Source organism: Rhipicephalus microplus, chromosome 1 (assembly GCF_043290135.1).
Source record: "Rhipicephalus microplus isolate Deutch F79 chromosome 1, USDA_Rmic, whole genome shotgun sequence".
NCBI lineage: Eukaryota > Metazoa > Arthropoda > Arachnida > Ixodida > Ixodidae > Rhipicephalus > Rhipicephalus microplus.
Window position 1 is genome coordinate 11,727,204 of NC_134700.1, and position 16,502 is coordinate 11,743,705.

General features: G+C 45.9%; 1 protein-coding gene across 3 annotated transcripts in view; it reads right to left on the minus strand.

Annotated features, from left to right (window-relative positions):
* Window positions 1-16,502, minus strand: part of LOC119178179 (heat shock protein 60A) — a 170,811-nt gene that overhangs the window by 25,090 nt on the left and 129,219 nt on the right. For all 3 annotated transcript variants that reach the window (XM_037429361.2, XM_075886726.1, XM_037429360.2), the window contains one exon: window positions 7,020-7,383. In XM_037429361.2, the coding sequence (XP_037285258.2) occupies window positions 7,020-7,383 (364 nt within the window). The remainder of the gene's footprint in view (window positions 1-7,019; window positions 7,384-16,502) is intronic.

The following is a 16,502-nucleotide window of genomic DNA, read 5'->3' on the forward strand; positions in this document are numbered from 1 at the left end:
AGTATACGAACTAGCGTGTATGAGAAGCACAGGTCACACAAAACTGCAAAAGGAGAAAAACGCATTGGAAAGTTTGAAACCTTTTTTTTTTATCACAGAGTTGTTAGAAATGCATATTCTTTGTCCATAATGTTCAACAGAACTTTGAAAAGCACTGCAAGTTACTAGAACTGTCCTGCAGCATAGGTTGTGCCCTCACGGTCCTTGCGAGCACTCTCTTCTAGCCGTGCCCTTTTCACTCTACGATGACGGTGGGCCCTTGCTTCTGCTGTCAGACGCTCGGACATTCTCTTGATGCATCTCGCGTCGCGGGAATCACTGAAAGTAACTAGATCTCTAGATGGCAGTATGTTGAGCTCTTCCAGGATGTGCTCGAAAGTAGCATGACCGTTGTTGAACCACAGGATTGCCATAGCTGCGGCAGTCTCGACAACCGTTCGGGAGACAAACTTAGTCTTGGGGCAAAGTAGCCAAATTTTGCTGTTCAGGGATTCCGATGCGTTCTGGGTTTTCCCTTTGATGCATCGAGCAAGGAGCTTCTCATCCGTTAGCCGCTTATAAATGGGCAAAACAGCCAATCCCTGTGCTATTGTCAGGAGAGGTGTGTGGCGTGGTGCAGGTTCACCAAGTGCTTCAGCGCGTTGATGTTTTCACCACGACTCTGTTCCTGCAGGGCAAAACTTGTGGCTGCCAGCATTGTCAGTAGAGCATGAGTGGAAGTACGAAGCCCATACTGCAGTATACATATCCCGTACACTCCCCCTGTTGCTTGTTATGGCAATCCGATAGTATGTTTGGAGCTTCTGAAAGGCTGGCTTTCATTTTCTGCCCTTGTGGTAATGGCACATGCAGCTTCCATAGCGCGGTGCCAAGTCTCTTGGCCACATGATTAGTGCAGTCTTCTTTTTCTATATTGACAGCACCAAAGACTTTTGACTCTGCAACTGCACTATATGCTTTGCTGTCACCGTCACTCAAGAATGTCATGAAATGCAGTGGGGTGTCATAAGTCAATGTTCTCTGCCAAATGCGCATTGCAGCCTCCGTTTCCATGGCATGGGAGGAACAGTCTACCTTTTTTTCACAGACTGGGCCATGGAATGCCTGCCACACTTCCTCGTCTGGGCCCATATCCTTGTGCCTACTGCATGTCAGGCAGTAATTTCATATGACCTCGAAGTCTAAGCAGAGGCCAGTATCTAAGGAGATAATTGCGCCAATTCCGTTGTGGCTTTTGTGGCCCCTCTTCTGCCTAGTGCCGTCGAACATAACAGCCACATCAGCTTCGCCTGCTACTTCTTTCGTGAACTCTCTGGATCGGCGCAAGTTTTCACTCACAGCTGCCATGGCAGCGGTGTGCACCTTCTTTGCTATCGAAAAAAATCCTCGGTGGTGCATTGGCTTAGGGAGTCCAATAATAAAGCAAAATCTCGACAATTGCTCATTCCCAATGCCGACAGCGCGTGCAGCCACCACCGCCTTCACATTTACAGCGAAACTATCTCGGGAGCTCCCACTGTCGTACCGTTGGCTCACTCGGCTGCTGCCGTCCGCCGTAACACGCAGTGACGTATAGGAGCACAAAAGAACAGTCGCTGAGCATTCGCTGTTTTTGCAATGAGGTTCGAGGAGCGACGAAAGTCCCTTGCGCTTTTCTGCCGGCTCCCGAACGGCAAGTTTTTGAATACCGCAAGCAGGGCATGCCGCACCTGCCACAAGTGCCGTCAGCAAGAGGGTGTCGCACAAAACTGTCTTTGCACAAACCTCATCGCGCTGTCTTTCGTCTTTTTCGAAGAAGCCGAGCTTCTTTTCCGAAGCACTGACGAAAGAAAGCACAGCGTCAATCCCTTCATCGCAGCCACTGTCGCTCGCGCACTCGTCGATGCCGCCGTCAGGCCTAGCACACGTAGGCGCGTTCTCGTTCGTCGCCGTCGTTCGGGGCGCTTTACGCCGCCTTCCCTTGAACTTGTGCTTCGTTCGAAACTTCTGTGGTCTCACGTTGCACTTTTTCGGGCTTGTCATCGCGGAAATATGCGTAGACGCGCAGAAAAGCAGACGGACCAAATGCCGATGGCCGCCACCAACACAGCTGACAATGACTCGGTAGCCAATGGCGATGCGGCTTAGGGTGCCGCGCGTTTCAAACCGCTCAAACCACGTGATAAAAAGGCCTTGTTTTTAATTTTTTTTGCCCACGTACGAAACTGGCGGTCGTCGGAGCTGTAAGAAGGAGGCCGGACGCAACTTTCCCCACCGATCGCGCTGGCGGGCGGCACTGCGACAGGGAGCAGCGCGCAGTCAAAGATGGCCAATATCGGCACAAATTCACGAAATTTTGAGCCACCGCGATGGCTTCATACACATTTTTTTGCATTTTGCAGTTCGAATTTAGTTTTGAAATTTTCACAGATGAAAGAAGAAGGTTTGAAGATTACAATGCAATAAAAATCAGAAATACGAGAAATTTCGCTAATAACGCGATTTTTTGACTCGCATCTCCCCTTAAATGCACATAATCCCCTATGGAGAGACTCCCGTTTAGATGCGCAAGGACGCCTAATAGAACACTTTCTGTTTTCGTCAGGTGCATGTGTACTAAACAAAAAATTAACAACCTATTATAGCACTACACACAACACATACTCTTCTATAGACCTGAGTATTGTCTCGAGTACATTAATTCCATATCTAAAGTGGTTGAGATGTTGAAGTTAACAAAAGAAGATACATGCTCGCCTGGCTTTCCTCGTTGGAACACCGTCATGCTGAGTATTGTCAGCTCTCGCATACATGCGCCACAAAAGTTCCTGCAAAACAAACTTGCCGCAACTTGCATGCAGCAGCCGCGACGCTTTGCCGGTATGTACGGGGCAGAAGTCCGTAAGTCTCTCAGCCAACTACAGATCTAGTGTGACGTCGCTAGAACTTTTGTTGCCCTTCCGTAGAGATGCGTCAGTGTTGGACGTGCGCGCAATGAGCCTCGATTAGGAGAATGAGCATTCAGGTACACTTGGGAAGTGACTTGGAAATATATTCTTAAGCCCACAAGATGCTTGCTATAGCCTTGAAATTTGATGGCACCACCCCATCCAGAGTGCCGGCTCGCGCACAGTTGACAATCGCAGCACGTTGCTCAACAACCAAGTAACAACTGTGACAGTGGTTAATTTAAACGCAAGCTTTGGATACATGTGTGTTCTTTTCTAGCACCGTTCTCAGTTTGTTTAAGCCGCACGCTTCCAGTGCCGAGCTATGACAGTCGTTCATCAGCACTCATCCTGTGCGTTTCCTTTTTGTGCGTCCTTCCGTGCTTAAGCGGCGTGTTGCATGTACGGCGTTGCTTGGCCTTGTTCTTGTTACATTCAAATTTTTTCTATCACATTCACTGCTTCACCCTAGCCACAAAGTAACTTTTTTTTTCACATGCACGTTTGCAAAATGGGATCATGTGCACCCACGCCGCACTACTGCTTCAGAAATGCACAGAAATGAGGAGTTTGAAAGGTTCACACACTGATGTACCACATTTAGGAGGTTTCAATGTCGATATGAGAGTGCACTGGCCAGGTAATTCAAGGATTTTCAAGGATTACGAAAAATTCCAGAATATTAAAGGGCCTTGAAAGTACATTTTTCAAGTTCAAGGGTTTTCAAGGATTTCAAGGACCTGTACGAACCCTGGACGCTGCGGCTACTGCTTACCCACGCCGCACTACTGCTTCAGAAATGCACAGAAATGAGGAGTTTGAAAGGTTCACACACTGATGTACCACATTTAGGAGGTTTCAATGTCGATATGAGAGTGCACTGGCCAGGTAATTCAAGGATTTTCAAGGATTACGAAAAATTCTGCGGCTACTGCTACCCACGCCACACTACTGCTTCAGAAATGCACAGAAATGAGGAGTTTGAAAGGTTCACACACTGATGTACCACATTTAGGAGGTTTCAATGTCGATATGAGAGTGCACTGGCCAGGTAATTCAAGGATTTTCAAGGATTACGAAAAATTCCAGAATATTAAAGGGCCTTGAAAGTACATTTTTCAAGTTCAAGGGTTTTCAAGGATTTCAAGGACCTGTACGAACCCTGGACGCTGCGGCTAGGTAGCATGCCAGAGTTGCTCGACTCTCAAGCCACTCGCTTGTTTATAAAAATATTTGATTATAAATTAACGGCTCAACCCAAGTCACTCAAGTTTTGCCAGCTTGTCTGTAAACGTACAGTAAAACCTTGTTAATTCAAACATGATTATTTCAAAATCCCGCTCAATTATCAGCATTTTCATGGTCTCGTATTTTGCAATGCAAGTTTGAGTGGATAATTTAAAGCGGCGGCCGGCACCAGTCCGGTTAATTCGAAAACTTTGGGTGCAATAAGCCAGTTTCACATCCCAATTTTGCCGCTAATCCGCTGAGATGACGGCCCTGAATAGCCACAAGGCGATGCAACGTAGCGATACTAATGAGCGATAGCTGAAGCACCCCAGCCTCGCTACTTCCAGTGAAAAAAAAAAAAAAGAAAGAAGAAAATGATCTCAGGGTCAATCAAAACATGTGCTTGCGGAAAACTGGATGTGCTTCACTGCTACACTGCGGTGACGCACGGGCAGCATATCCCATGTTTCTAGCAAAGTCGGCAGGTCATGGTTCACTCATTCTTTTTGGGATCGTAAAGAAATTAATAAAAAACAGTTTGGAGGAATTCGCCACGTATGGAAACTTCCAATTGCCGGTTGCTCCAGCAATTTGCACCTTTGCACTGCTGGCGGAGATCGTGCCAGCAAAACCTACTTCGAAAACTAAGTTCAAAAGTTTCAAAGATCATTTTTTTTTCCAGCCAAAACACATAGCGAGTTTCATCATACTGGCTATTATTAAATTACTAATTATACCTGAAAGAATGTGTGAATCGTTGCATCATGACATGCTGACGCAGCGAGGTGCACGCGACATGCTGCTTGCGTGTCACTACTGTGTTGCAGTGAAGATGTTTCGTTTTCCGCAGGTGCACATTTCAGTTGATCACGATAGCTTTTTTAAAATTTTTGTTTCCGTGGCAGTAACGAGCCGGCGCTTATCGCGAAGGCCACGGTAGATGATCTCAACACCTGCTGCATCACAATTGGGCAACGCAACAATGAAGTTTTTCTTTCGTCGTGCCGCCACACGCTGCAGCAGATCCTAGAAACTTTTGCTGCCGACAGTACAGTGGAACTTCGATGATACATACCCAGTTTCGCAACGATACGCATTTTACCATGAATTGGTTTAGTCTTGGCAAAATCTCCAAAGAAATAATGCACTAAAAACCTTGGTTATATCACGCAGTTTTCCGCCGAACAACTTTCAGGTTCCGTTCAAGGAGGGGGAAGAAAAAAACGCACATTTACTACTTGAATCAAACGCCGACCGAATATTCACGAATGCAAAATATGAACTTGCGTTCCCCTAGGTTGACAATTATGAAAGTAGAGAATGAGACAGGATGTCTTCTTAGAACGGGAGAGTTTGTTCGTCTGGAAGTCCATATGCTTCTACACAAGGCTATGTCTCACGCGTACATATGCGGGTTCGTTACCTATGCAAGCTTGTGGGGGAGCACGTGTGCCCAGCCACCCTTTCCCTGTTACGGCAGTGCGAAAACCTAGTTGCGGGGACATGACTGTCCCTTTGAGACACGAGTCAATAAAGCCTCTTGCGAAGAGATGGAACACGCCCGCGGCCGGCGCTCGTGATCGCCCTTTCCCGGCGCACGAAAAAGTTTCCCCTCCCTCAGCGAAGGAACGCATTTTCGTCAGGGGAAGGGAAACCGGGACGATGAAGAAAACCAGCGTGCCGACGACTGGACCCCCTATTTGACACCGGCTACGATAAAAGGTAGAACCCGGAACACCCTGCGAGCCAAGGACGAACACGACCAAGGTGTAAGCGTCTACCCTTGTTATCTGTAGTTTCTCTACGCAACATTTACGCGTTATTGCTAACCTATAGCAATAATGTGTTGGTGTAGACCTAGCCTGTTGCCTTATTCACCTGAACCCGCTTAGTTGCAATGAGAAAAGCTACTGATAGGGGAGTTTAACCGTGCACGGTACGACTGTGTGCGGCTGGAACATTAGCTATAGGCTTCAGGGTCAGCCGTACATATGATGGACCCCTTACATCTCGTGCCCAATGTAACGAATTTGTCAACGCGGCTAGTTTTGTGGAGGCAAGCAACTACCGACGCTCCTTTAATCGTATGACAACAGGCATGCCGGAATTCCAAGATTTGTCAATGTTGTCTGATGTCGCGTCGCAGAGTGGCGACCCTTTGGCTAATGCGGGGGCACTTAACGTCAATATTCACAATAACAGCGGCAAATCATTAGTTGAACTTCACAAGCCAACAAATTACAACCTGCACAGCTCAATCACGCACGAAAGCGTTTATGCACACTCGTGATCTGTCGCCATAATGCGATAGAGATGACACAGGGTGCGACTCTTCTGATGGGAGAGACTGTTGCCAACACAGTTTCAGTTTCAGATGCAGGTAATTTTGGGACTGTTTATCAGTAGAAAGATGTACCTTGGATTCGTTTATTTCGTTTTTTTAAAGTACAGAATAAAGATTCGCTTCCACCTCCTACAACTAAGTGACGCTGCCATTAGCTGCAAGTGGCAAGAGTAATTTAATCTACCTTCTTTGCAGAGGCACAAAAACATGCCGTGGGCTTATTCAGGTGGTCTGTACCTGTTAAGCAAGGCTGAGTGGCACTGCCTATAATCCGAGTTTTTATATTACACAATGCCCGGATTATATGACAGTTTTTATGACCCCTTGTAAGTACGTGTCGTTCACTTGCAGGAAATGTCACTCATGTGGCCATAATGCCAGGAAAGGCACAGTGAGAGAGGCCATTGTTGTGGTGCAGGCACCTTTTATGCTTTTTGTTATAGAGCACTGTGGCCTTGAGTGCAAGCCTCAATCATGTGCCAGTCACTGAAGCTCAGACAAGAAGCATCTCTTCCTACCTCGCTGGAACCGCCAACTCTGAGCACTGCCACACCGCTGGCCAGGCGTGCGAGTCGCTCCCCAAGCTTCTCCTTCTCGTACTCGGAGTTGCTGAGCTCAATCTCGTCTCTGATCTGTCCCACACGGCGGTCGATGTCCTCCTTCTTGCCCTTGCCCTTAAGCAGCAGCGTGTCGTCCTTGGTGATGACCACTTCCCCCACCTGGCCGAGGTCGGACGCCTGCACGTCCTCTAGCTTGATTAGGTTGGCTTCGTCGCCAAACACGATGCCGCCTGTAGCCACTGCCATGTCCTGCAGCGTCGCCTTGCGGTTGTCTCCAAAGCCGGGAGCCTTTACAGCTGCCACCTGGAGGCCAACCTTGAGCCTGGAAGACGGTTCAACCACTGTCACCACTGCCCAGAACGAGGGGTGTGTACAGGTTAATAATTAAATTGCCAAACACAAATACTATATTTACTTCCATAATCCTCGAAGTCTTTTCCGCAGTAAACCGATGAAAAGTTGGGGGTGCGAGAATTATGCAAGAAAAATGTGCGAAAACTTCAGAGCAAAAAAGTAAATGAGTGGCCGCAAATTGGGATTCTTGCGCCAGCAACTACCTAGTAACTGCAAGCTTTGAGAACTACTAATCAAGACTTACTTTAGCAATAAAGCCACAAGGTGAACACAAAGCAACATTTATTTGAGACATAAAAGCCACAATAAACTAGTAGAGAATTATAATAGCGTATATTGTCGTTAGAACCCCTTGCTTTCCGACGCACACTTGAACGTATCACTCTGCTACATAAGATTGTACACAGCCGCAGTTGCATTGAAGCACCGATTTCTTTTTGTGATTCAGCACGACGAACCACGCGCCGATCTCACCCACTCAACATTGTTCCCTTCCAGCCATTTGTAAATTGCTTTAAGCATTCCTTTTTTCCAGCCGTTGTTGAGATTTGGAACAACCTAGATGGTTCCCTACGCGAAAAACCAATTGAACTGTTTTTGAAAGAACCGCCTAACCATATTTTGTAATATGTTTTAAATGCTTTGTATGTTTCTTTGGTATTGCTTAATGTATGTCCGTTCCTTTTCCTAATGTACCCACTCCTGCTATGTCTCGTGTATCGAGACAGCAGTATCTATAAATAATAATAATATGAAGCTTGCAGGCATAGTGTTAGCATTTGTCGTTCAACAGGAGCTCACCAAAGATTGGCGTACGGAGTTCGCAGCTTCACAGGCGCTCACAGCAAGTGCCATAGGAACACAGGTAAAACAGGAAACAACGTCATTTTCCCTTTATAACAACGTTTCCCATCCCCAACTTTCAGGACTTCATTGACAAGGCGCGCCATCTCACTAAGGATGATGATGAACTCATGGTGTCATTTGACGTCGTTTCCCTTTTTACCTGTGTTCCTGTGGCACTTGCTGTGAGTGCCTGGAGGCTGATGAGAAACTGGGCAAACGCACCATAGTTGAAGTGCAGGACCTAGTAAGACTACTGCATTTGTTTGAATAATACATTGTTTTCCGTCGTGTCATTTACAAGAGGTTGCATAGAGCCTTATGGGCACTTCTATCGCCGTAATGGCGGCAAACCTGGCTATGGAGTTTGAGGAAAGCCGGGCTCTGGCTTCCTTCGAGCCTGCTGCGAAAGTATTCTGATACGTTGATGATTGCTTTTACACCATAAAGCAAAATGTCCTCGCTGCATTCAACATCCACTTAAATTGCATTGATGAAACTATAAAATTCACCGTCGAAGAAAAGAGCTTTGGACGTCTATTTTTCTCTGACGTAATAATACAGTAGTAACTGACAGCGTCTATCGCTCAAAGTTGATAGGAAGGGTGCACACACAGCGGGCGATATTTTTATCTCGCTTGTGTCAACTCTGTAAGTCACAAACGGTCTGTGGGGGTTTTCTTTAATAATTAGGGCCCATGCACCAAGCCAGAAGACTTCGACTCCGATTTAGCATACATCTGACGTGAACTGAGCACGTGCAAGTACCCCTACCTGAAGTTTTATTGCTTTATCCGAGAAACGAGCTCTGCACCCGACTGAGCCACGCAATTCCCTCAGCCAGTGTTATGCCTTCATTCAGTGCGTTCATGGTATCAGCGAAGCCTTGGCGCGAATCCTGTGCGGATAAAATAGGCAAGTCGCGCAGACTTACGGGCCACAAGCGACATCACGGAGACCCTTGATGCTGACAAAAAAAAAAAGTTCCCTAGCGTTGTTTATAAGATTTCTTGCACAGACTGCGATTATGATACGTGAGTGAAAGCGGAGATTTGGAGCAACGTCTGAAACAGCACATAAATGATGTCTTTTCCAGTACTCTCGCAGAGCATGCAGAAACATGCTCTACTGCTTCAACTGAGACCGTACTTCAGTTATCTTCCGTGAAAAAAAATGAAAGAAAAAGCTGGGCAAAATGGCACTATCTGAAATCTTTGACAATCCAGACAACAGGGAACACGTTCAACCGCAACACTGGCGATCCATCTCTTACGTATGCAGGATGCCTCAAGCGGTAATTTTAGTGGAGTTAAGCTGGAAGCTTCGGCCTCCCAACTTGGTGAACAAGCCTTCTTTGTGGAAGCCAAAACCTCTTTGTATTATATTTTTGGCACCCTTTTGGTCAGCGTTGCATTTTTTTCTTTCTATAATGCCATTACATCCCGACCAAACGACATTTCGTCTTATTCTCGACTTTACTCGCACATTATTGGCGTGTTTCTATCACATGGGGTAGCTCCCGGTTTCCTACTGGATGCCAAGGGTTTGGTCTGCTAGACAGTGGCACACTATACGACAGCTGAAATGTCATATTTTTGACAAACTCTTGGTCGGCGTCCTGTCTTCTTTCTACAATGCCATTATATCCCAACCAAACGAGATTTCGTCCTATTCTCCACTACACTCCCACATTATAGGTGTGTTTTTTCATTTCATTCATTTCATTTATTGATACTGTCAGCTATTTGCGGGCTATTACAGGAGTGGAGTTGACTCATATAAAACAGAAATGTGCATAAGAGATACATGAAATAAAGAACCTTCACTACTGGAACAAATGATTTCAGAGCACATACAACAAATATATCATAATGGCTAAGCATATAGTTTATAGAGAAGTTAGTGAAAAATAAGCAACACTGCCAAAATACACATCATATTTTGCGCATAATTCTATCACATGGGGTAATTCCTCCTCTCCTACAGGATGTCAAGGATTCGTCTGCTAAACAGTGGTGCACAATCTGACATTTTGCAAAGAGGCTTACCTAAGCAACAGCTGTGCGATCGGTGTGAAGGCAGGCAATTATCAAAAGTTCCGTACAGCTCATGCGTTCGAGAGCATGCAGCATCTCACCAGCGAGACCCTACGCCACCGAGAACATGGAAAAAGCTGGGCGTGCAAACGATATCCCAAACGCAGCACCCGCGATCGCGGATGCGATAGCAGAGGCCAACGATCACACGCGAGCTGTGCGCGTCAACACTCCCCTGATTTGGGAAGCTGAATAAGTGGCTGGAGTGTCGTGCGAGTGACTTTCAGCGAGGCCTTTCGTCATCGTCAGCCACACGATGCAAGCGGTGTTTTTCAAGACTCGAAAGCAGTTGCGACGACTGCAACGCCGTTCAACGTCATAAGCTTAGCAATGGTATATGAAGTGTGGTGTGTGTGGCAAGCCTGGCAGCATTCTTTAGGAAGATCACGAATATGGCATCACTGTGAAGCTTGTGCTGACGTATGATGAGCGCAGAGAACTGAATATGCAGCTCGCTGAGAGCAGAAAAGAAATGTGGTGCTTGGCCCTTTCAAGATCAACGTGCTTGTGGTTCATGCAGCAATGAGCACAGAAAATCGCCAAACTATGTCGAATGACATTGTTTTCCAACCTGAATATCTCACAAAGAGGCATGCACACTAGGCATATCAAGATAACGTAAAATTGAAAATGAAGACTGCCACGCATTACTGATTACTGCACAAGCACCGTCAACACGCTGAATGGTGATCTGAACTATGGAAACCATGAAAACTTCAGGCATGCAATGAAAAGAAAATGCACCAAGAATGATGACTATACACCAGAACACAGCGAGCTCAGTGGTTGCTGCCATATTGATAAGCGTGTGGCGCCATCTATCGCAAGCGTGGCGATGCAACACTCAACTGCCAGGCGAGCAGACGCTCTGCAAATCAAACGCGAAACTTCACAACTAGAGTCCGGCTGCAAGTATGTTTCGCGCTGTTCCTGTACTGGAATTTTATGCTGATTTCGTGTGAAACATCAAGGAGACCTTCCTTGACAGTCCGGAATGTCTGTAGCACGTGCATTGCAGACTACGGAAGCAGCTTCATCAGGTACGCACTATTGCGATTGAAAGAAACACGAACAGCTGAAAGCGTTGCTTTCGACTCAGTCGTATTACGGCGTGCCTTGGCTGTGACAAGGCAGAATTTGTGCTGTAATCCGGCGTCAAAGTAGCGCTAGAATCCGATTCCAACTTATGTTCGCGCACTGCATGTGTATCAGTTGCCAGTCCTGCCGGGAACTCTGAACACACACGCGCTGCTATAGTGCCAGCCAGAACAAGATATTAAAATGCTACGGTGATGCCGGCCAAGGGCAGATAGTCATGTAACAGCTCGACCGAGTTTAAAGTCATGCTTTCCGTGCCGTACACGCATCGCGATAGTAGGCCGTTGCAGTTGTACTGAACATGCGCAATGCGTGCATCCACGCACGAGTCGTAATACGTGTATCCTATTGACATGCGGCCTGCGAAAGAGTACGGCAATAGTTTTGTGCCTCATACTACAGGCATACTGCATGCAAATCGCTGCTGTAAAGTGAAACAGCTGGAGTCGCGCTTGAATAAACGCAATAAGTATACTTACTTGTACCTTCACTGGGCTCATAGTTTTTCCTGCTGATTGCGATTATATCCTAAGGCAGTGGAGCTCGGCGTTTTTCGTTGTGGATGGAAATATGTACAATCGCAAAACATCGCACTGACACGATTCCCGCGATGCGCTGTGAACTTCACAGGCAATGCTCAGCAATCTCTTCCTCTTGCGCTGGTTGTTGTTCTATGAGATGGCAGCACAGTGGCACCATATGACATTTTATAAGCGGGCGTAGCGTGAACAGGCACTTTTTCGCATTTTAAAATCCCAAGAGCCACTGCATTCCATGCTAGCGAGGCGCACCTTGGCAGTTGTAAACAAATTATGGTGTCTCTGGGAGCGAGGGTATGGCTGGGAGCGAGATAGGCACTCATTTACACCTTCTCCTGTTGAATAAGATGCTCACCGTGCACCAAAGCTTCTTTTCCCCATTTTCTCAAAACATTTTTCATCAAGTTCAGGCCATTGCCCACAGTAGTGGTTGGATTGTATTTGATAATTCTTACAGCATTTGAAAGTTTATGCATTGATTAGTGCAAGAATACAAAACATTATGATAATTTTATAAAGAACAGTGATTTAATTAAAAATAAATTAAGCAACAGTTTCAAATTTCTTATATACTTGTCAAGGCCATAATCTTTGAACCAATAAAGCTAAAAATAAGATTATGGTTTGCTTGCACTCCTTTGTCTTTATAGTACACTATCATATCAAATTCGTATCGATGTTTTATGCGAAAGCTGTCTAAAAACTAGGCAGAATGTAAGTTAACGAAACAGCCAATATTTTAAAATCCGAAAGTGACAGCCAAAAACTATTTGCATATTTGTTTTCTGAAGTGAAACATGCATTTTGTAAAAATTTCTCCTGTAAAAATACAACCCATATTATAATACGAATTGGACACTATGGCCTAATATGCGTCTTCCCTCCATAGTGGTGTAAATCCAGATTTTTCTGGATTTCCACCACTAAGTAGCATACTAGGATGATAGTGTATACAGCTTGCTTTTGGTTTCGCTTATGCTCACAAAATGGTCCTAGGGTTCAACTTCATTCTTTTTAGTTTGCCAACACCATTCCAGAGCAGGTTTGGAGCCGTTTGGTGCAATTGGAACAGCACTTCCATCACTACTATATACAAGTACCGCCATCTAGCGGACATTCCAAGAAACATCTTTTCATCATATATTATATATAAGTACTGCCATCTAGCAGATATTCCAAGAACTTATCTCCCCTGTGGCACATACCTGAGAGAAGTAGTTACTACAGAGAACGATAGGATGATGCCTTAAGGAGCTTCTTTTCACCATATTGCCGCGACAGGTAGGCCACGTTCAAGTAGCCCGCCGCAATCATCGTGGCAAGAACACAAGCAAGACCCGGCTGGCATGCGCCACGCGTTCGTGCGCTTTGGCAACGAGGAAGAGGAAGATAGTTGGATCTGTGCCACTCGGCTACTCGGACTTGAACACCCCAGTCTTTAGAATAGTGGGCACAAGTTCGCCCTAATAAATACGCTTGTTTTTTAACCTGTCTGCCTCAGCATCGCTACATTTCTGGTGGAGTTGCTGGGTTATGAATCGAAGCCTCGCGATTTCAAGAGAGCGTAGCCCGAACGACCAGCGTATCAACCCCGTGGATGATGATATATGGTGTTTTTTGGCGCAAGGGCCATTTGATGGCCAAAGAGCGCCAGTTCATGCGACAAGGAATGTGGACAATGATTGTGATTAGCGGCTGTATAAGGGCCATAAAATTCCTTGCGGTAAGGCGGGTAAAAACATACAAGTAATAAAATCACGACCATGCCGTGAAAGGTGTGTGTGGTGTGAATAGATAACAAATTTGGTGATAATAAAAAACGATGGTGTATATGTATGGCATTAGCACAAGTGCCTCACTGGTTCATACCCTTGCGTGCAAGGGCCGTGAGGCAAGTGCTTTCCTGTGTAGCCACCGCAGCAAAAACCTCCCTGGAGAGGTCGAGCTACGGGATGCCCGGGTATACGATATGAAAATTACGAATTTCTTTTAAAAACACTAACAAGGATTCATGACTAAAAAGCGGTTCCCTACCAACGAACATTGCAGGGTGTAAAGGTATATGTTGTCGGTAGGGTAATGGAAAATGCTGTCTTCTTATAGTTTCTAAGCGTTTACACTGGATTAACACGTGAAGGACGGTCAATGGTTCACCGCATCTGTCACACAATGGTGGGTCGCCACCAGACAAAAGATATGTGCGTGTCGTGTATATGTGTCCTATCCTGAGTCTCGTTAGTATAACCTCTGTATGGCGCGATTTTGATACTGGCAGCCAATGACCAAGGTGTGGCTTGATAACGTGTAGTTTGTTTTGTGTGTGTGTATCCCACTTGCTCTGCCAGTAGTCCCTGAGTTTTCGTTTGAGAGACGGCTTAAGATCAAGGGCCGGGATTGATGTGGGTGTAATGGCGGTGCTTTCGTAGGCGGATGCAGCAAGCTGATCCGCCATCACGTTGCCTTGAATCTCACGGTGCCCTGGCACCCAGCACACTACAACACGTTGGTTGAGTGTGTAGAGTGTGCATAAAATAGAGTAAAGTGAGACGAGGACAGGGTTTTTTTGTTTTTTAAGACTGTGCAGAGCCGTTACAACACTGAGGGAGTCTGTATAAATTACTGCTTTTTGTATTTGTAGTTGTTTGATGTGTTTAGCTGCCACAAGTATCGCGTAAGCTTCTGCTGTGAAGATACTTGTGCTTGGATGTAGAGGGCCAGCATGCGAAAAGGATGGGCCGACAGCAGCGTAGGACACAGAGGAGTTGGACTTGAAGGCATCTGTAAAAAACTCAGGACGTGTGTATTTGTGTTGAAGTCCAGGAAGTATGTTCGGATATGGGCAATAGGCGCATGTTTTGTAACTTCCAGGAACGACACATCACAGTCTATAATCTGCCACTGCCACGGTGGCGGGTATGCTACAGGAGCCATTAAACTGTGTTCAAGTGACACTCCAGTTTCTTCAGCTAGACCCTTCAGGCGTACTGAGAAGGGCTGCCTCATTGAAGGCCTGTTTTGGAACAGAATGGAGCTTGACAGATCATTAATAGTAGAGTATGAGGGGTGCTTCTTGTCTGCTTTCACCTTCAGGAAGTATACAAAGGACATGTAAGTTCTCTGCAGGTGAAGCGACCACTCATTTGACTCAACATAAAGGCTTTCTACGGGGCTGGTGCGAAAAGCACCCGTAGAAAGGCGGATGCCCAAATGGTGCACGGGGTCCAGCATCTTCAAAGCACTTTGAGTCGCAGACTGATAAACAACGGCCCCATAATCTAAGCGGGTGCGAATGAGGCTTCTATACAGGTTGATGAGACATTGCCTGTCACTACCCCACGTAGTACGTGACAACACTTTTATAACATTCATGGCTTTTAAGCATTTTGTTTTTAGATACTTGATGTGCGGTACGAAGGTCAACTTGTTGTCCAAGATTAAGCCTAGGAATTTATGCTCCGCATTGACAGACAGACGTTGGCTGTTCAGTTCAATGTCAGGTTCCGAATGCATGCCTCTCTTTCGAGAGAACAAGACACAGGTGCTTTTTTGTGGGTTAAGTCGAAATCCATTTTCATCAGCCCATTTGGAGACCTTGTTCAAACCCAGCTGAACCTGCCGCTCACACATTGCCAAGTTGCATGACTTGAAGCCAAGCTGAACGTCGTCGACATATGTACAATAAAACATATTGCGGGGGATGGACAAGTGCAAGAAATTCATTTTGACAATAAAAAGTGTGCAACTAAGTACACCACCTTGTGGCACGCCTGTTTCCTGGACAAATGTTCGGGAGAGAACACTGCCCACACGGACACGGAATGTTCGGTTTGACAGGTAACTTTCAATTATGTGAAACATTCTTCCGCGCACACCAAGGTGAGACAGGTCTCTTAGAATTCCAAAACGCCATGTTGTATCATAAGCCTTTTCGATATCGAGGAACACAGAGAGAAAATATTGTTTATGGACGAAGGCGTCTCTGATCTGTGCCTCAATACGAACGAGGTGGTCTGTGGTGGATCTACTTTCTCGAAACCCGCACTGAAATGGGTCGAGCAAATTGTTTGTTTCTAAGTAGTGGAGTAAGCGGCAATTAATCATTTTTTCAAATAGCTTACAGAGGCAGCTTGTTAACGCTATAGGTCTGTAACTTGATACAGTAGAGGGATCCTTTCCCTGCTTCAAAATTGGAATTATAACAGCCTCCTTCCAGGAGGAGGGGATCACACCTGAAAACCATATGCGATTATAAAGAGAGAGGAGGGTTTCTTTAGTTTCGGAGGGTAGTTCCTTCAGCATCGCGTACATTACGTTGTCAGAACCTGGGGTAGATGTATTACAGCAGTTGAGTGCTGTTCGCAGTTCTGCTAAGCAGAATGGTGCATTATATGCCTCATTTCTTGGGGATTTTCTTTCTAACTTTTGTTTTTCTATTCGTGCCTTGTAATTCTGGAAGGATTCGGAGTAGTGTGAGGAGCTCGATATGTGTTCGAAATGTGTGCCAAGAAAGT